This window comes from Xenopus laevis, chromosome 6S, assembly GCF_017654675.1.
Source record: "Xenopus laevis strain J_2021 chromosome 6S, Xenopus_laevis_v10.1, whole genome shotgun sequence".
Classification (NCBI taxonomy): Eukaryota; Metazoa; Chordata; class Amphibia; order Anura; family Pipidae; genus Xenopus; species Xenopus laevis.
The window spans coordinates 61,082,167-61,102,881 of NC_054382.1; the positions used below are offsets into that span (position 1 = coordinate 61,082,167).

A 20,715-nucleotide genomic window follows, 5' to 3' on the forward strand; every position below is an offset into this window, starting at 1 on the left:
TGGCTGGTGTTAACAGAGTAATCTTTCTTTTCACTCAGTCAGGAAAAGTGTTTCAACATACCGTATTTATAAAAGCTGATATTTCTCTGGGTATTACAGTTTCATTCTTAAGTCCCAGAAAAAAATGAACACTGCTATAATTATTTTATGTGCAGTAACTATTCAGTACAACTTGTAGCACATTTTTGGCATGTCGGTCAATAAGGAAAAACATTGATATGGATTAAATAATACATAATAGGTGTATAAAAACCCAGGCACAGAAACAGAAATTATTTTGAAAAGGATTCATATTCACACTAAAGAGATTTAAATAAAAAATATAATGTTAGCCTTGTTACATTAATTGTCCTTCATTTAAAAAAACATGCCATTCTTTTTCGATTATTACTAGTAAACGTAGTGCCTATTGGAAATTTTTTTGTGTTTTGCTTGTTTTAAATAAATGCCCATGTGCATACATGATTGACATGATTGACCAGTGAGATGTAGTGTTGCTGGTAATGTGTTGAAAAATGTCGGCTTAAGCATAAAAAGTATAAGGAAGGACAGTATTTATAGTTAGAAAGGTTTGGACAGTAAGGCAGAAAACTGAGGTAAATGGGGCTTTAAATGACAAGCACAGTACATGGCCCCTCAGCCTTTCATGACTGACACAGTTTTTGGCCTCAAACATTTCATGACAGACACAGCATGTGGCCTCCCAACATTTAGAGGCACATTTATCAAGGGTCGGATTTCTAATTTGTGTGAGTTTTTTAAACTCCCCTGAACCCCCAGACATTCGAAATTCTACCAATCTGAATTTATTCTTAAAATTGAACGTATTGAAACGACCAGAAAACTCGAATCTTATTCATATCAAATTCAATCAAACTCGATTCGAGTTTTTTCTCCGAAAAAAACTTGAATGTCAGGGAGGCTGCAAACATCACCACATTGATCCCTGGACCTCTCCCATTGACTTAAACAGCAATTCTGCAGGTTTTAGGAAGTGAATAGTCAAATTTGAATTCTTAAAGGGCCAGAGTATGATAAATCTAAAAATCAAATTCACATTTTTAAAAAAACTTGAATCGAAAATCCATAGTTGAATTTGAGGGTTTTGACCATAAAAAAAAAATTGAAAATTAGAATTTTCTATTTGACCCACTATAAATCTGCCCCTTAATGACAGACATGGTGTATGCCCCCCTGAGCATTTTGTAAAAGACAGTGTACACAGCAACCCCAGCATTTCATGACAGACACAATACTTGGCCCAAAGCATTTCATGACAGTACCCACCCCGCTAGCATTTTAGAACACAGACTGTGCATGCGCCCTAGCATTTCATGACAGACACAGTATGTGGCCCCCCCAGCATTTCATGACAGACACAGTACTTGGCCTCTGGGAATTTCACAACAAAGACAGTACCCGGCCCCTCAGCATTTTAGAACACACACAGGGCATTGCCTCCTAGCTTTTCCTGACAGACAAAGTATACGGCCCCCAGCATTTCATGACAGACACGCACATGTGCCTATGGTGCAAGAGTCACTCCACATCACTTCCACAGCTGCTTAATAACCCTCCATAAAGGGTTTCTGCGCATGTGAGTGTTTTTATATTAAAATAAATAAGGATTTTAGCCACAAGAACTCTCAATGTTAATTATAAATCTGTTAAGTGTATCTTTCTGCACAGTGTCTACTATTACCCCTCCACTTTCCAAGTCAGTACCTTAATACACATGTATGCTTATTGCACAACCTCACTAGCAAATATGACAAGAATTCACCATCTCACACATTTAAACATGGACAGATGTACTTTCCACATGAAGTAAGTAGCTATGGCTACTCATGTGCTTAGTGTTAGGCTGCACTCACTTCTCAGCAGTCTGCAAGCATGCATCTAGGTTATTAATTAGCCATTTATTGTGTAGAAAGTACTGTATGTATCCATTTTAAAGGAGTAAGGGGTGAGGCTGTATATAAGTTTGCTTGCAGAAGACTTCTGGAAATTATTGATGTCAAGAAACCTTGGCATCTTAAAGCTTCAGTACCAGAGATAATGTACAGCAAATGTAAAGTATAGAATATTTTCAAATAAACCTGATGATTAAAAGCATCTTTATATTTGCAATTATATATATATATATATATATATATATATATATATATATATATATATATATATTTATATTTATAATACAGAATAAATTAATGCAGTACACTTTCAAAATGTTCATGAGACCATGATCTTATGTCCTTGCATCAATACAAAATATTCTCATACAACTGATTCCTGAGATTTTGAGTTTACCAAATGCTCTCCTAGGAACAAATAAATGATCACATAAGGCAGTGGGTGCAATTAAACAGTCTACAGAACTTTTGACTTGTAATAAACACATTAATTTTGACTTATAAGCGTTTAGCTTCTTAGACCCTTTATCAGTTATGTCGAACTTCATGTGGTGAACCTTATAGGCCCTTCTATTCCCACCCTTTGTTATCAGTTGCAAAATGTTCTAATGTGATGCTAGGCTGGTACAATAAACTCACTCAGAGGTGTTTCTAAGAGGTGACTTTAAGGTCACAAAAATAACACAAGTTGATCTCTTAAATTTACCAAGGGAGGTTTGTTGTTGTCCTGATAAAGTTCTTCCTGGGGCGAATTTCTTGCCTCATTTAAAACACAAGAAGAAAAAGCTTTGAATAAAATTCAACCTACAAACTTGTCCTGCACAAGATTTCAAGCAGTTGCGCCATTAAAAAAAAAAAATTATAGAGCATATGATAGCTGTAGTAAACAAGAACAATAAGAATGTTGGCTTTATTCTTTTTTAGACTGGTGATGAATTTCCAATTATTCACCTGCAATATGTTGCTTGGCCTGATCATGGAGTTCCTGATGATTCTTCAGACTTCCTGGAGTTTGCTACATACGTAAGGCAAAAAAGGATGGAAAATCAACCAGTCCTCGTTCACTGCAGGTAATTTTACTTTAATCACTTTAGTAGAAGATTTACTGCTCAGTAATCATAGAATAAATATATTCCTTTTAAGTAATCTCAAGAAAAAAATCAGGTTGCATGTACTGATATAAACAAAACATTGCCAAACAAATGTCTATCTTCAAATGTAATATGTTCTGTGTGGATAAGGCATTCGAAAAATGCTTCTGAATACCACTGAAAATATTAGAAAGCTGCTCCACAGATCAACTCTACGGTGCACTTAACATGTACACTCACAAGGCAGCTAAGGATCTGGAAACTCCAATCTGGATAGCAGACAATAGAGCTTACTACACTGATGACTGCAGGCAAGTTACTACATTAACATGTCCAGACCAACACCAACCATGCCAGAGGGGGACACAACACCTCACGTAGAGGCAAAGATGGCAGTAGCTGACACAAACAAAGGGAAAGCAACAAACAAAAGGAAATCCAAGACAAAATGTTCCATTGGAAGACACACTCTACATAAGAATGAGGATAACACATGCTTTGAATGCCTGCCAATTGCCATGCCCACTTCCCCCCAGCAAGCTGATACCAGGGGACCTTCAGAATTAACATCAGACCCCACAGCATAACTATATGCCCTATTAGGATGGATTAAATCCACCATTCAATCTGCGATTCCACAGACCACCAAATCTTCCTGCAAGCGACAACATGAGGATACCCCAGCTCCTTCCCCAGCAAAATTAGAATTCGATTTATCAGCTAGTAAGAGAGGCCAGATATCGGACCAATAAACATCTGAAACTGACTCCCGAGAAAGGGGACAGCCCTTCAGGAAGGCTCATCCAGAGATCAACAAAATACTACTTAAATTGATGATAGAAACTCTAGAGATTAAGAATAAGGTCAAAGTGGTTTCTAAAGCTGATAAAGTAGCGGATGAATACTGCAAGTTGTGGAACAGACCACATAAAGTAGACTCTGCAATAGCACTCCTGTCTCACCATACTACCCTCACTGGAGAGAATGCCACGTTCAAAGATCCTATGTATCAGAAGATGGAAGCTACACTGTGTAAGGGCTTTGTACATGCCACATTCACTTTAAGGTGAACCACAGTTTTTTTGGACCTTGCAAAAACACCTAGCTAGTGGTGTCAGCAGATAATCACCAATCCACCAGCATCAGACCAGAAACTAATAGAAGAGGTCCAAAACTCATCTTTAGCATTCATTCCTTACGCAGCCCTGAACACAATAAGATTAGCAGCAACATCTGCAGCCAATACAATCAAGGCTACTGTCTCAAGTTTGTGGTAATCAAGAGGTCACACAGAACAAACAGCCCTGCAACAAGCCATCCATTCCCTTCTCATGAGTGGGGTCATAGTACCATAGGTGCCGGAGACACAACATTTCAGGGGTTACTACTCAAACTTGTTCTTAGTTAAAAAGAAAGAAAGCATCTTCAGACTTCGGAAATCTCAACCAATTCGTAAAGAAACAAAGTTTCAAAATGGAATCCATAATGTCATTGTTGGCTGCCCTAGAACCCAACACCTTCCTCTCCTCCACAGACCTCAAAGGCAAATACCTGCATTTCCCAAACCACCCCAGAGATCAAAGGAAGGTTCACAATCAAAGATCGAAATTACCAATTTAAAAAACTATCCTTCTATCTGTGTACAGCTCCACTCCTATTCACAAAAATCGAATCGCCACTAATGGCCTATCTCAGAACTGAAGGATTACATTCATGCTGTACCTAGACAACATCTTCATACACACTCCAGATGTAAAGACCGCACAACAACATACCAAGTTGATTTTTTGTGTCCTTCAAACTCGCAAATGGTTGATAAACTACAAAAAAAGCTCCTTAACAGTCAGTCTTCAGAGTTCCTAGGCCTCCAACTTTACAAGTATTCCTAACCTAGGGCAGGATGCAATGCCTCCAAGAAGCCGTTCACACCACAAGCTGAAGAATTTTTGAGGCTCCTAGGCTACATGATGGCAGCTCTGGATACACTTCAGTTTGGCAGGTTTCATATGTGAAACTTGCAGCTCTTGCCTACTGTGGCGGGTGAACAAAGATAATCTCACCCAGAATCATGGAGTCAAATTCCCTGGTAGGTCCTGACAGTGGACGCCGGCCTACAGGTCCTCCAACCTCCTCCTCCCCACAGATGGATGCAGTCAGGTGGGGGTCAAATGGACACCCCCCTCTTCGGTTCTGGTGTACCAAAACTCCCGACTTCACCAGGTCATTTCACCAGTGATAACAATTATATAATATTTTGTAGCACATGCAATTAACTCTAGCTCTTCCATTTTACCTGATAAACTCTGTGCATTACAGAAGAGGTTACTACTTTTTCCTCTGAGCCTTATATTATTAAATGGAAAATTAAATTTAAAGTTACTATTAATCTATTTTTCTTGTAACAGATTGATCTCCCTAGCTGGTAAACTATATGCTCCCCTCACTTCTCCCCATGACCCCTTACTTCTCCCACTGCCCAATCTATCCTAGCTTCCCCATAATACTCTGGCTCACCCACTCCTCCCCTTGCCTAGTTAAATGCTCCTCCAACCTCCTCCCCCAAACCCTTCCTTCCTACACCAACACTTTAGCCACGCATTTAGCTCCCTAAGCTCCCACTGTCCTTGGAAGACCTTCCCTTAATATTTGAACCTATATCCTCCATTTTCCATAATGTGGGTCATTACCCAGCCCCACACAATAATTTGTCTACCTGACCAACCACATGCAGAATCCTGGCACCAGGAAGACGGCAAACTGTTCGTTTGTAGCTATCCAGATGATAAATAACCCTATCCACTTTTCTAATAATTGGATCCCCTATAACCACATCAGTGACAAAAAGTCAGACAAAAGAACCCCTCTACGGCTTAAAGCCCACTCTACTAGAGTAACTAGCACTTCCTGGGCACTGAGGAATGCAGCTTCCATTTTACTACCTTCACAAAACTGCTTTGGCACAGTTGGCCTATGGCCGAAAGGTACTGCAAGCAGCACTATTTTCCAGGGACTAAAGACCCACCCTAGAAGGGACAAACTTTTGGATGTCCCCTAATGTCTGCACTGACAGGAAGGGCCGCTAGAGAAAGGGGGATTTGGGATTTACCGCAAAATCCTTTTCTCATAGGCTGGACTCTCGGTGCAGTAAATCCAGCCCTTATGTTAGGTTAAGATTAGCTATGCTCTTACTGCTGCTATTATTATTGCCAAGTTCTTCCTCTATCCAACTTCTCTTCTACTGTACTTATTTTCTACGCTGTCTCCTATGCTTTACAATGAACTGAAGGCTAGGGGAGGAGACAGCACTATATTTATAGAGGAGCTGAGAAGTTTGTTCTGCCTCCAGATGTGAAGGATTACGAAAACCCTTACGTATGCACAGTCCAGGCCTACGAGAAAAGGTTTATCCAGTAAAACCAAAATCCCCCTTTCTCACCTTGTAAATATAAATATAAGCAAACATTTCCATTTACAAGTGATGCATGTGTTCTGCAATAGCCAAAGAGTTTAGTATAAAATTTTGCACATCTTGGCATCTTTTTTTAGTTTTCTCTGCCGCAAGTTATAACCGCACATTTCACCTAGTAGCGGAATATAAAATGAATATAAAATATATTAATGAATTAACAAAATATATTATATATATATATATATATATATATATATATATATATATATATATATATATATATATATATTTAGAAGTTGGGAAATAATGTATAAATTAATAATGCAACTCTAGATAGTATTAAGGCAAGTATTAAAAATGTATAGCCCTTTACTTTACAGCTCTCCATGTCCCACAAATACAATATATATTGTAAGGATGCAGCAGTCTGGTTTCCACTATGACTGTACCTGACTGGATCCATACTTGTCTGTATCTTGCATTGCCAACATTAGGACTAGTTGTGCATATTAAAAAAATCCACTATAATAGGTAAGCACAGAGGACGGTATGCACATCCTTAACAACAATACCATCTTAGAACTAAGAATGTGTAATGGAAAATTAGGACGGCCATACATGGGCCAATTGGGTGCACTCTAACAGATTGGCCCATGGGCTGAACTAAGGGAGAGCATGCGAGAGGCCATACATGATATAACCTATTTCTATTATTTGACCAAAACCGCAGAAAGTAAAGAGGACCATGCATTGAGCAACATGGAGCTTCAGGTGACGAAATATTAAAACCTGACGAACCCCTAATTGACAGATATCCAGTTCATGAATATTGGTCAGGTTTAGCAGGCCGACATACACGTACCAAACAAACTATTGTATGATATATTATAAATGTTTGTATGTCCAGCTTATGCTCACTAAGAATGAATATTCGGATCTAAAGCATAATGACACTTTAATATATTACTCTTTCACTGATTTCTAGTCTTTGCTTTAACCAGACTAGATTAGATTTTAAACACTGACAAATTAGCCTGTCCTGGTAAAGGTATAAAGCACTGATGCTGAAAGCTTAAATAAGAGATGTGACTGTCTTGCTCCAGGCCTAGTGTACATACAAAGTCAAATAACAATGTGATTGAATAGTCACAAGCTTAACAGAGATAATTATTCTTAAAGTGATATGGACTGATAAAATGCTGGATGTATAAGTTAGCACAAGGCTCACTCAGTATGAACAGAGTTTAGGATTGCTTAGGATTTTATTAACTCATGGCATGAATAAAAAGGCTTGGGTTTATGAGAAAGTTATACAGCGTGAATCTGACCTATTTCGCTGAAAATTCGCGAAACAGTGAAAAATCCGTCAAATGCATTGAATATATGTACCACTTTACAGGCACAGCTCCTGAAACTAAAATATAATTTTGGTTTTCCAGAAACAAGGAGAGCAATGTATTTGGGGGGGGGGGGGTAAATTAAAAAGTTTTTATTATAGTGATTTGTCTAAAAATTTCAACCATACTATGCAGTTTGTTTTCTATTTCAGTGCTGGGATAGGACGAACTGGTGTACTGATCACCATGGAAACTGCCATGTGTCTGATTGAACACAATCAGCCTGTTTATCCACTCGATGTAGTGAGACAAATGCGAGATCAACGTGCCATGATGGTTCAAACCTCAGTAAGAAAGAATCTCATCTAACCTGAATATGTATATTAAATACGGTATAATTAAAGGGCACCTGTTAGGTAAAAATGTTAGCCCCAACCAAAGGTGCGGGCTTATAGAGCCTGCATTCCGGTTGGAGATAACAGTAGTTTTTAAAGAAAAAAAAAAGCTCCCCCCCCCCCGCCAGTGCTAGGCTACCCGCAACTGGAGGGAGCTCCTGGTGCGAGCAGCCATGTCTGGTCACTCGTATGCGCATTATGAAAAGCTGCCCCGAATTGCTCATTATGCACATGACGTCACATGCGTGTTATGCGGACATGGCTGCTTGCACCGGTAGCTCCCTCCTGGTGCGGGTAGCCTAGCGTTGACGTGGGGCATTTTTTTTAGCCCACACCTTTGGTTGGGGATAACATGTTTACCCAACAGGTGCCCTTTAAGTGTATTTTGAATTTTTTTTTTGAGCAAAAAAATTTATGAAGGGTTTGTTGCACTTGGCTAGCTCTCTTAATAGAGTTAATGAGAAAAGATAAAAGGGCTTACATACAATCATATGAAAAGGTCTGGGAACCCCTCTTAATTCTTTGGAGTTTTGTTTATCTTTGGCTGAGCTTTCAGTAGCAACTTCCTTTTAATATATAACATGCCTTATGGAAACAGTAGTATTTAACAGTGACATAAAGTTTATTGGATTAACAGAAAATATACAATATGCATTATAACTAAATTAGACAGGTGCATAAATGTGGGCACCCCAACAGAGATATTACATCAATACTTAATTGAGCCTCCTTTTGCAAATGTAACAGCTTCTAGATGCCTCCTATAGCCTTTGATTGTCGCTCGCCTAACCATATAATTCTCCACTAGGGATATATGATTCTCACCCACAATGAGTTAGTCTCTCTTGGATTTAAATAAATACTTACTCAAATCGAGCCTGGCCCCAAAGTTCCCCCTGGGCCTGACTTGAACCATTCAGATACACTCAGGATATTAACCAGCTTTATTTGAGGTATACATTAATACAGAGTATTGCAATACAGAGTATTAAAAAATTGCTCATATGTCCTGAAGGACGTAGAGGGAACAATAAGCAATGCAGCATGTTACAATTTAACAACTTCTTCCATGGGGCTGGTCCAGTGGCATCCAATCGTCATTCTTGTTTTAGCATAACTGTGTCACTATTTCCATCTTAGGGGCAGACTCACAGTCTCCGCACAATAGCCAAATAAGGTACATCTACTGTGTCAGCACAGTGTCCAGAATGGTATCTGTGCTGTGGTTTCTGAAACTATATGTGCCTTTCTTGGCCTTGCACTAGAAATACTTGACATGAAACAACAAATGTATTCCTTGTTCTGTGTAAACATTCTACAACCCTAATAACAAAATGGCCTTTAACCTTGAGTTTCTTCTACAACATAGCAGTTCTGTATTAGTATCATGTTCTATAATATTTGTTCTTTGATAATAACCATTTATGGCTTAAATCTAAAACCCTGATATCTACACCCAGTACTCAGATGTTCCTGGGAAATGAAAGACATACCACTGTTATCTTTTTTGTTGAAAGTGGAGTAAATTATTATGCAGGCTGAGAGGGGTTCCCAAACTGTTTCATATGACTGTATGTTTTCTGAAGGTGACACACTCTGGGTAGACTGATATTGTGCTATTTGACCACAGCAACACAGATAGTCAAAGTGCACTGATTTTTAAGGGGGAATGTCACAGACAGGAAAATCTAATATGAGCTTTATCTCATGGGAAAAAAACATGTTATAAATTCTGTATTGTTTCTAAAAAATGTTATAAATTCTGTATTGTTTCAAAAAAAAAAAAAACCATACTGTATACTCCTAGTCCAAATTCATGTTTTATTTTGTAAAATTGGAATGGAGGTCCATCATTTCACTTCTTTTTTTTTCTCTTACTTTCACAGAGCCAATACAAATTTGTCTGTGAAGCTATTCTTCGTGTTTACAAAGATGGCTTAGTTCGACCATTGAATTCAAGTTAATAACATTTATTTTGTCATGCCAAGAGGGCTCCCCCCCCCCCAAATGCCTATTGTCTGAGATGTCAGTAAGACAGATGAGCACTTTTGGTTTCTGGAAAAGATTTTTAAGTTGTGTATATAAGGAATGTGTATATATTGTTTCATGTCTAGATAAGTGTATAAAATAATTTTGCACATATTGTACACACAAAAATAAATCATCACAGGAACACTAGTTAATAAATTGTTTTGCCTTAGACACAATCTTGCAAAAGCTTCACGTTCTACCACTGAAGATTTTATCTATATTTTTAATATATATTATTTTATGTGTAACAATACATGATAACCCACACATCAAAGTATTTCTTAGCTGCTTCATATTTTGACACAAATATTTTTTGAACACAGTGCCAATAAATGAATCTTTTTTTTTTTTTAATATTTAGGACTTGTACCATGGACTTGTTCTATTTACCATATACCTTTTTGCTTTAAGACATAGCAATGTAAAGTTTTTAAATCAAGTTAAACACATTGACAGCAATAACTTTCCCTAATGATGACACCACCAGCGAAACACATGTAAACTTTCCACATACTTAGTACCTTGAGGCATATATATTTTGCTGTGTTAATTTTTCAGGCATATTCTTGGAGATTAGCCAGAGAGATTTTCATTGTACTTAATGAATTTCCATCTATCCTGGATAATTTTGAAACACGCATAAGCATCTACATTGTAAAAACAAAAAAGTTTAACTTTGTATAGTATTTAGGCCATAGACAGTGGCGGACCCCCATAAGGCCTATATGGGATGTCCATTTCCATAATTTACCGGAATTGCAGATGTAGAGACGGGAGAGGCAGGGAGTAATTGGAGCAGGAATAGGACTGGGGACAGGGTATAACCTGGTGCCCAAAGTAAAATTAATGCAACCCTGCAGACACCTTAATGGATTGCATGGCACAAAAACCAAGGCTTACAATTCTTTAATGTCCAAATTTTGGTAGTTGTGAATAAAATAAAGGGGGAAATACCCTCCTTTTTGATTTATCTTATTAAGTTGGGCCACAAATAGATTTGTGTTTATTTTATTTGTGACATACATATTTCCTCAGTTTGAGAGAATCATGATAGTCTGCCTCTGACTCACATAGGCTATTACAGTAGCTCCCCTGTCAGAGTGGTATTCAATCCCTCCTTTACCTTGGTACATATTAAAGTGACAAATACTTGGGCTTGAGGTCCTTCGGATTTCCAGATAATCTGAGCACCTTTTTTTACATAAATCCAACTGAATGAGCTTATGTCATGGGGGGTATTTTATTTGTTTTAATGATCGAAGAAATTGTGTGTGAAAAACTGAGATATGTTGATGTATAGTTTTAGAGTAGTTACACTTTCACATACTGACTACATCTTTTAAGAACAAACTGTCAAACCATTGGCCATTCTGTAGACCTGCTGTATATATGTTTTGAAGAATAAAGCTATGATGCAGTCACACGTAACATATGTATTAGGATTTTGGCCATCTAGATGAATGCTGGAGTCACACCACTTTATTATTCAGATTGGCTGACCCACATGTCAAATGATTATATAGCTCAGTTTGGTCATGTGCTGACTGGTTCAAACACAATCAATCCAACAAGCCTCCAAGAATTGATATTCAGTTTAGCTAGTTGTTGGTCTCTTATCTAGGCAGTTTAAATTAAGTTACAGAACACTGCAATACAGATAGTTGCCCATTAAATAGGAGGTAGTCTTTAAACATGTTTTCTAATTCTCTTGTTTTGTTACCCTGAAGCCCATAGCAGTTTTTTTTTATTTAGTCCTAATAAGCTGATTTAACTACTTTATCACAAAGAAAAAATCAAAAATGGGACTGGTTTTGTTCATCTACGGTACCACAGGTCTCTGTGTCGTTTCAATTAGATAAATGTTCACTTTCTAAGGAGAATTGACACAATTTATATATAAATAATTTATAAAGATTTTATTTTCTTACCTAGTTGTTTAGCATTTGTGAATAACATTTTGAATACCTATTTTTGGTGGTTATACAAATTATTTATAAATAAGTAGGAATGATATTGGTGTTTAAATATTTTTAGAAAATGGTTTTCCAGATATTTATAATAAAACTGTATATCAGTGATGCAATAATTAACAAAAGTAAGACACTGAGGTAAATTTGCTTTGCTGAAACTGTACTCTGATTTCCATGAACCATACTGTAACCTGTGAACAACAGAATAGAAAGTTAATTCATGAAACAACTGTTCTTTTTAGTAGAACTGCATATTTTGATTTTACAGTTTGTAGCTAGGGATGTATGGGGACATGTATGATGTGTACTTGAAAAGTAATGTAATAGCAATATTGATGTGTGCTGTGGACACCTTTTAATATATATCGCATATCCAGCGGAATTGCATCCAACTGATTTATGTACAGTGTACAAACAGCATAAAGCAAGCAATACTGGGAAAATTACAAATGTATACATAGTAAAGCATTTGCTAAAGATGCAACACTTAAAGCTAATAAACTTAGAAAATAATATTTGTTGAAAATAGTAATGTTTATGAAATGGAAATGTGTAAGAAAAAGAAAAAAAGAAAAATTCCTAGATTTGAAACCAGATTCTAATCATTAAGTATTAAACTGGCTTACTGGGACTTGAATAGTCATTTGTTATTGGTTTTACCTGATAGTTATCTTCTCATAGTATTCTAAGCTCTCACTAAAAGAGTTCTTTACAGTCCATGACAATAGCCATTTAAGAAAAATAAAATGCTAATAATATAAGCATATGCGTCTTTTCTTTTTTTAAGCAGTATAAATATACATATACAGACAGCTATTACAGCCACATCATTCTTTTGCACGTAGCATGCCGTTTATTCCAACACCACTACCTTAGTGACAATGGCAATAAGTTTCTTAGCATCAGGACTCAAAAAAACAAATTCCTTCTCGTGTACTAAGATGTGGCTGAAAATCATAGGGAACAGTTTCATCTGTTAAAAAGCACTGTAACATTCCAGGCAGGATAAAGTATTTTTTGTCCATCACTAAGATAACCAAATGTTTTATAGCAGCAGTACCTATAGGTGTGTCAGTATAATACAGAATCCAGAAATATTTCACTTTAATATTTTAGTACAAATCTACAGTTTTGGTGATGCAATTTAAATTGCTTGCAACAAAACTCTTACATGGGAGTCTGGGGCAAGATAAACCTAACTCTGGGTGAAATTACCCTGGGCCAGTGCACCTTTTGATTGGCTATAAGCAGTTTGAGGCAGTGGGGCACTCTCCATTAATCTCATGTTCTAGAGGTGCTGACACCTGGCCAACAATACTTTCAGCTACCTGAGGAGGCTAGTGTTCAGGGGAATGCAGAAAAAAACCCTGTAAAAGCCCTTACTTTCATTTCTGTTCAGTTCATTATCTTGGTACACATCCCACACAATGGGGGGAATCCATAAAAGTGAAGAAAACTAAATTAAAGTAATAAATATTGGTGGATTTTAACTACAGTTCCATGAATGTCACAAACGTGTTAATCAAGTTTGTGAATATGGCTTGCTTTGTGCAAGTTGGAGTTAAATGTGTCACCACTGGTGAAAATGGCGTACCAAATTTCTCCATACAAAGCTCGGGTTTATCTTAAGTTTTTTAAACGTTAATAATGCCATTTTGCTGCTGTTAATGACAAATTTAGAAAGATGGGCTTAAACTGCCAAAATTACCATGCACTAATTTTTTGACAAAAAACATTGTGGCATAAGATGGTTTAAAAAATTGTTGCCATTTAGAGAATTGTAATTTATTGATGTAAACAAATGTTTTAAACCAATTTAATGCTCATTTTGTGTTAACAATTTGTGAATTTCCCCCCAGGTCTGTGTTTGCTACTCTGCTTCTGCCTTCATCTGCTTATTTACACCCACAATTAGGATCAGTTTCGGCAGCTTTTAGTTAACATTGCTCACACTGTTCCCTTACTACCACTTCATGCCTGCTGTTCCTCCCTGATTCCTGCACATTGTGCCTGTCCCTTTAGTAAGTGTCAGCCTTCCTCGACAAATCCTTACTTTTGGGCTGTTCTCCTACAAACAATTATATTCAGTCACCTAGGCTTTCTCTTCTACTATAAGGCAAGATTCTGCTTGCACAGTCCGGCAACTGTATATGATCTCCCCTGCAGTATCAACATCTGCACTATGACTGTATGAGAGTTTTTCCTGATTTGACCCACTTTGAAACATAAATGCCAAAATTATTAGTTAATAAGGGAGTCATCTAAATCAATGTAAAATTGTTTTATCATAAATCTTCATTTTGTTTTGTACACAGTAATATGTATGTACAATACAGTTAGGATTGCTACTGGCTTTTCCCTATACAGTCTTCATAATTGATACAAATCATAAACAGGGAAAAAAAGACAACTGGTATATATTGTATGTTTTACTTGATTATTCAAAAAAAAAAGCCGTAACACTGTTGGATCAGTAAATCAGGCAGGAAGCAGCGGGTGTCCCTGCCGGGAGCGTGGCGGGCATCCCCGTACCGCTAGACCACCAGGTACCCTTGTATTACCACCCTCTAGAGGGGGCCACTGGTCCCCTAGGCTTTTTTATGCTCAGAAAGTTTATTTGAGATAGTATATATACATTCATTACAGGGAATATAGGCAATGTAAGCAAATGTTTACAGGTCTTGGTATGACATAGCATTTATCAATGATTACACACAGTGATTTTGGTTTAAGATTATATTATCAATTAGAGTGACTTATGGCGCGTTCCACTTTTCCCATATTGCCCTATAGGCCTGATTTCGTGAATTCTTAGTGTACATAGCTTTTTCAATTTTTACCAGATCCTTCACAGAGTTTAACCAATGTTCATAAATTGAAGGGTCTGTGTTTTTCCAACTAAGAGTTTTCCATTTCCTAGCCAAAAATAACACTTTGTGAAGAAAGGGTATCAAAGGTGAGGGGAGCACTAATGGGGTGGTGATTCCAAGGAGACACAACTTGGGATCTTTTGGTAAGGGGGTCCTTACCAGTCTAGATAGTGTTTCTAGGATTTTGGTCCAGTATGACTCCAACTTTGTACAGGTCCAGAGAGTATGGAGAAGGGTACCTTTTTTTGTTGAGCATAGCGGTTACAAAGGGGAAAAATAGAGGGATCCGTTCTGTGCAGTCTGGTCTTGGTATAAAAGGCACTATGGATAAAGTAAAGCTGAATAAGCCTGTTTTTGTAGTTTAGGGATACTCTAGATGGGGTCAAAAGTGCCAGAAACAGGGTAAGTCCTGGTCCTACATGACACACAACTTTAATGCTTTTATCAGCTTTATGTTTCTGTATGGTCCTATACAACTTGGACATTAGTCCTTTGTGTTTGGTGGCTGCTAATTCACTTGCTAGTGGTGAGCTTCCTATCTGAATTGGGGTAAGGACCCCTAGGCTTATCAAGAAACCTGCCATCAAATTGTATGATAAGCCGATCAGCCCGAACATCAAAGGCAAGCGACCCAAGATCTCTCCACGGGACCATAATCCTTCCAGTGGACCAATACCTGAAAAGATGGGAATCTACCAACCTTTGCATCAAATACTCAGAAACTGGAGGAGGAGAAGACTGTCTGACAACTTTAACAAAGAAACATGAAAAGAATTAGAAATTTTAAGCTCAAGAAAAAGTTCTAGTCGGACAGTACTGGGATTGATTATCTCAGATACAGGAAAAGGAACAATGAATTTAGGCCTTAACTTTGCAGAAGGGACTTTCAAAGGAATATTTTTGGAATATAACCAAACCTTGTCACCAACCTTATACCTAGGAGACACCTTACGATGCCAGAGGCTCTCTTTTGGACAGATACTGCAGAGGATAATGCATTTTAAACATTTTGCCAAATCTTAGAGAGATGATCCATCATTGAATTTACAATAGGCACATCTGAAGACTGGCCTAAGAATGAAAAGGCTCTAGGATTATTGCCAAAAACAGTAAAAAAAAGGTGATTCTCTGGTGGACGTGTAGCAGTGTAGCAAAAGGTAGCAAATGCAAACACGGCCCACGAAAGAAAATCTGCCAGTGTAACAGATTACTAGAAACATAACACCAAAGATATTATTCCAAGGACTGATTTGTTCTTTCCGTCTGGTCATTGGTCTGTGGATGGAATGCAGAGAAAAAAGATAAATTCCTACCCATAAGGGAGCAAAATGCCCACCACAACTTAGACGCAAACTGAACCCCCCCATATCAAAAATGATATTTAATGGAGCTACAAGAAACTTGAATACATTAGACAGAAAAAGCTTGGCAAGAGCCTTAGCACATAGGAGGGTGGGAAGAGTGATGAAATTAGACATTTTACTAAATTGGTCAACTACCACTCAAATGACAGTGTTCCCTTTAGAGGAAGGTAATTCCACCATGAAATCCATGGATATATGTGTTCATGGTTTTTCGGGAATAGGAAGCGACTGTAGCAGCCCCTGAGGTAAGGATCTGGAAGGTTTAGAATGTAAACAGACTGGGCTCTAATCAATATAATTACCAACATTCCGTCTCAATGTCGGGCACCAAAGGGTGCGAGAGAGAAGGGAACAGATTTTACTGCCGCCATTATTCCCTGCTACCCTAGAGTCATGAGTCTCAAACAAGACTGCCTCACAAAAGTATTCCGGAACAAAACGTTTGCCTAGAGGCACATTAGGAGGAGAACAAACCTGGGTTTTGGACAAAGAGGAAAACAGATCTGGACCCGGCACTGCCTCAATCACCTCCTTAGACACAATAGAACTTTTTTAGGACTGGAGACAAAACTTATAGAAAGGGCATCTGCTTCAGCATTCTTTTCTCCAGGCCTGTATGTTATTATAAAATTGAAGCGAGTAAAAAACACTTAGCAGATTCAATGTACAACAGATTTGTATGATCAGTAAATACTGTAACCATATGCTTAGCACCCTCTAGAAGATGTCTCCACTCATTAATGCCCAATAATTTCCTGTTATCGCTGTCATAGTTTATCTCTGCAGGAGACAACTTTTTAGAAAAGAAGGCACAAGGGGGAATTTTATTGAAAACAGGATGTTGTTGAGACAGAACAGCCTCGCATCAATCTCAAAAGCATCCACTTCCACCAGGAAAAGTATGGTGGAATCTGGATGCTGGCCCTGATTGCATCTTCAGGCCAAATACTCGTGTCAGTCCCCTTTTTAGTAAGGGCAGTGAAAGAAGCCACTAAAGTAGAGCAGTTCTTGATGAATTGACTATAATAATTGGCAAACCCTTTGAATAGCACAAAGAGACAGTGGTTTGGCCCAATCTAGGATGGCCTGAACCTTGTTTGGCTCCAACTCTAGGCCCTTTTGGAAAATAATGTACCCTAGAAAATGCACCGAAGGGACCTCAGACACACTTCTTGAGTTTGGCATATAGCTGGTTTTGCCTTAGACTTCTTAACACTTACTGTACATGGGCACAATGGTCAGTTAGAAGACATTGTTTACAAACTCTTGGAAGATGGCATTGCATAGACCGAAGGACATTACTAAGTACTTATAATGCCCATACCAAGTACTGAAGGCTGTCTTCCATTTTGTCCCCTTCCCTGATGCTAATTGTTATAAGTGCCCCTAAAATCAAGTTTTGAGAAGATAGTGATGCCTTTAACTCTATCGAATAGCTCAGAAATCAAGGGAAGGGGATAATGATTCTTTACCGTGATCTAGTTAAGACCCCTGTAGTCTGTACATGGCCTGAGACCCCCATCTTTCTTCTCTACAAAAAGGAAGCTGACACCTGTAGGAGAAGAGAAGGGCCTTATGAACCCTCTCTCCAGGTTTTCCTTAATATACTCCTTCCATAGCCTGGGACTCTGGAAGACAGAAAAGGGTATGTTCTACCCTTAGGAGGAGAGAAACCTGGAGTCAAATAAATAGCACAGTCATAGGCTCTGTGCGAAGGCAGGGGTTTGGCAGCTTTTATAGAGAACACATCAGAAAAAGAGGAGTATACCAAAGGTAGCCCTTCAAGAGAGGTAGCAGCCATTACACGGACATTTGAAACACAAAGGCTCACAGCCTTTACCCCAATGTAGCAGCTTCCCTGTGACCCAATCAATTTGAGGGTTGTTTCCCCATAACCAGTGAAGGCCTAGAATCACAGGGGTGTGAGGGCAATGAATGATAGAAAAGAGAATATCCTCAGTGTGATTTCCTAGACATTCCAAGCCTTTCTGACTGGGAAGACACCAACCCATTCCCAAGGGGACTGCCATCAGTGGCTAGTACTTTGATTGGAGTGACAAGGGGTTTAGTGGGTATTCCATGCCCATGCACAAAGCTGACTTCGAAATTCCCAGGTGCCCCAGAATCAAGAAAGACAGGGCACTGTATGCAACCCTATTAAGAAAACTGGGATTAATAGTTGAGAAGAAAGTTGTTGGGGAGTAGAAATGGCATAACCCAAACAAGACTTCCCGGATTTGTTTAAGCTTTGCCATTTCCCGGCCTCTTGGGACAGGTGTTGCGAAAGGTTTAGCCCAAAACCATTAGCCCACCTATGACCCTTTTCCTCCAGGGACAAGGGTGCAGATCCTGTGGAAAGATTTGAAGGGTCAACTGTAAGGGACTCTTCCTGACATCTCTGCCTATGTCTCCCATCTATCTGGATAACCAGATGCATGAGGGAGTCGAGTGAATAGTGCATGGGGGGAGTTACCATGGGGATATATTTGAAATTCGCGCCAAGTGTCCTGATGTCTGATGCATCAAAACCCAGAAGCGACACGAGTGTGCGTCATTTGCGGATCAGTGCGGGAAGTGGCGGGCATCCCCGCACCTCTAGACCACCAGGTACCCTTACAATATGTTGTGGATCATGCTGCTAAATGTCTCTTTTGCAGACACTGATTCCATTCTACCCATACAGGAAGCTGACACTACAGAGAGCATTAAAGTGGACCCGTCACCCAAAAAAATTATTCAAAATCCTATTTTATCACATTAGTCAAGCAAAATGAACTTTAATTACACTATATAAATTATTTGAATCTTGTTTCCTTCAGTCTGGGAATTCATAATTATAACAAGCAGGCAGGAGCCATTTTGTGGACACTGTTATTAAGACAAGCCTTGTATCTTCTCAGAATCTTGTTTGTGCACCAGAATAGGGGACCTGAAGTCCATCCCCATGCCCTGGCTACACAATTAAATGGTAAAGAGAACAGGGAGAATGTGGGGAGAGCAGTGACATCTAGAAAGTGTTGAATGGAAAGTGAAAGCAGTTGTCTGCCCCGCCTCTATGCCTAGGCATAGAGGTGGGGCAGACAATATTTGATTGACAGCTGAGATTTTTAAATGAGTTTACAACAGTTATGAATGCTTTAATAAAAAATTGAAATTGGATTTCATGTTTAATTTGAAAAGGACTTTTGTTATACAGATTTTTGTGTCTGGGTGACGGGTCCACTTTAATGGCACAGAAGATCCATGTCTTATCAGGTCTGTAGCTTCAAAATAGAACATTTAAATTTCTTCTTACAGGGGCTATTCAAATGTAGAATATGGTCTGAGATGAAGATTCCCTTTAATGGTTTCTATATCAATAAGGTAACTTTTTTGGTGGATTTGGAGTGACACTGGTATTGAAAATTAAGTAAACTATATGAATGTGGATTGCTACTCTACTAGCTGATGCTCTACTTTTTGGATTGTAATCTGGGGTATTTGTCATGTTTAAAATGTTCTCCTGCACCCAAAATCAGCTGTGTTGCTATTATTTTTATGCAAATAAATGTTTTTGTTTCATTGTATAGCAGGTAAATTGGTTCACCATAGAAAGATTTACTGTATATCATTACGTATTTTAAGATTCAGGTAAGTTTTCCAGCAGTTATCTGTTTCTTGGCTCTAACAAGAAATTAGATGCAGAAGTTTTAATTTTAATCTTCTGAATGAAAAGCCACTGACTCCGCGACCCGCTAATACTACTCTAAAACCGCAACAATAGAAGAGACAAGAATGTTCAGCTGAAGCAAAGCTATTTAACAAAAACATTCTGCAGTACACTTTTTACTGCACAGGTATGGGATCCCTTATCTATAAACCCGTCATCCAGAAATCTCCAAATTAGGGGATGGCCATCACCCATAGACTCAATATTAAACATATATAGTATCTTGTACTTGAATCTAAGACATAATGTATCCTTATTGGAGGCAAAACAATCCTATAGTATTTATATAATATTTAAAAAAAAAATTAGGTTGACAGAAAACCCCAGTTTTGGGACCTGTTGTCCAAGCTGCAACCCCCAGCTTGGACAACAGGTCCCAAACTGTACAAGAGAGTAATACTATTATTTTTATTTTGAAAACATACTAATTCCCAGATACAACATTTATAGATGACACACAAAGTTGTCTGTGGTAAAAGCAAGTGGTCCAACCAAACTGTAATGGCAAGTAATCCTTTTATGTATACGATAGGGAACAACTGCTCAACAGGAGCTTAACTTAGTTTGAATTTGTTGCTTAAGCTGGCCATAGACGCAAAGATCCGATCGTACGAATCGTGGATTCG

At 38.3% G+C, this 20,715-nt stretch overlaps 1 protein-coding gene across 2 annotated transcripts in view; it reads left to right on the forward strand.

Moving 5' to 3' along the window:
- ptpn3.S (protein tyrosine phosphatase non-receptor type 3 S homeolog) overlaps window positions 1-12,907 on the forward strand; it is a 139,194-nt gene extending 126,287 nt beyond the window's left edge. The window contains exons 25-27 of one of the 2 annotated variants that reach the window (XM_041567162.1): window positions 2,838-2,983; window positions 7,963-8,098; window positions 10,032-12,907. In XM_041567162.1, the coding sequence (XP_041423096.1) occupies window positions 2,838-2,983; window positions 7,963-8,098; window positions 10,032-10,109 (360 nt within the window). In that variant the 3' untranslated portion in view covers window positions 10,110-12,907. 2 annotated transcript variants of the gene reach the window in all.
- The last annotated feature ends 7,808 nt before the right edge of the window (window positions 12,908-20,715 follow it).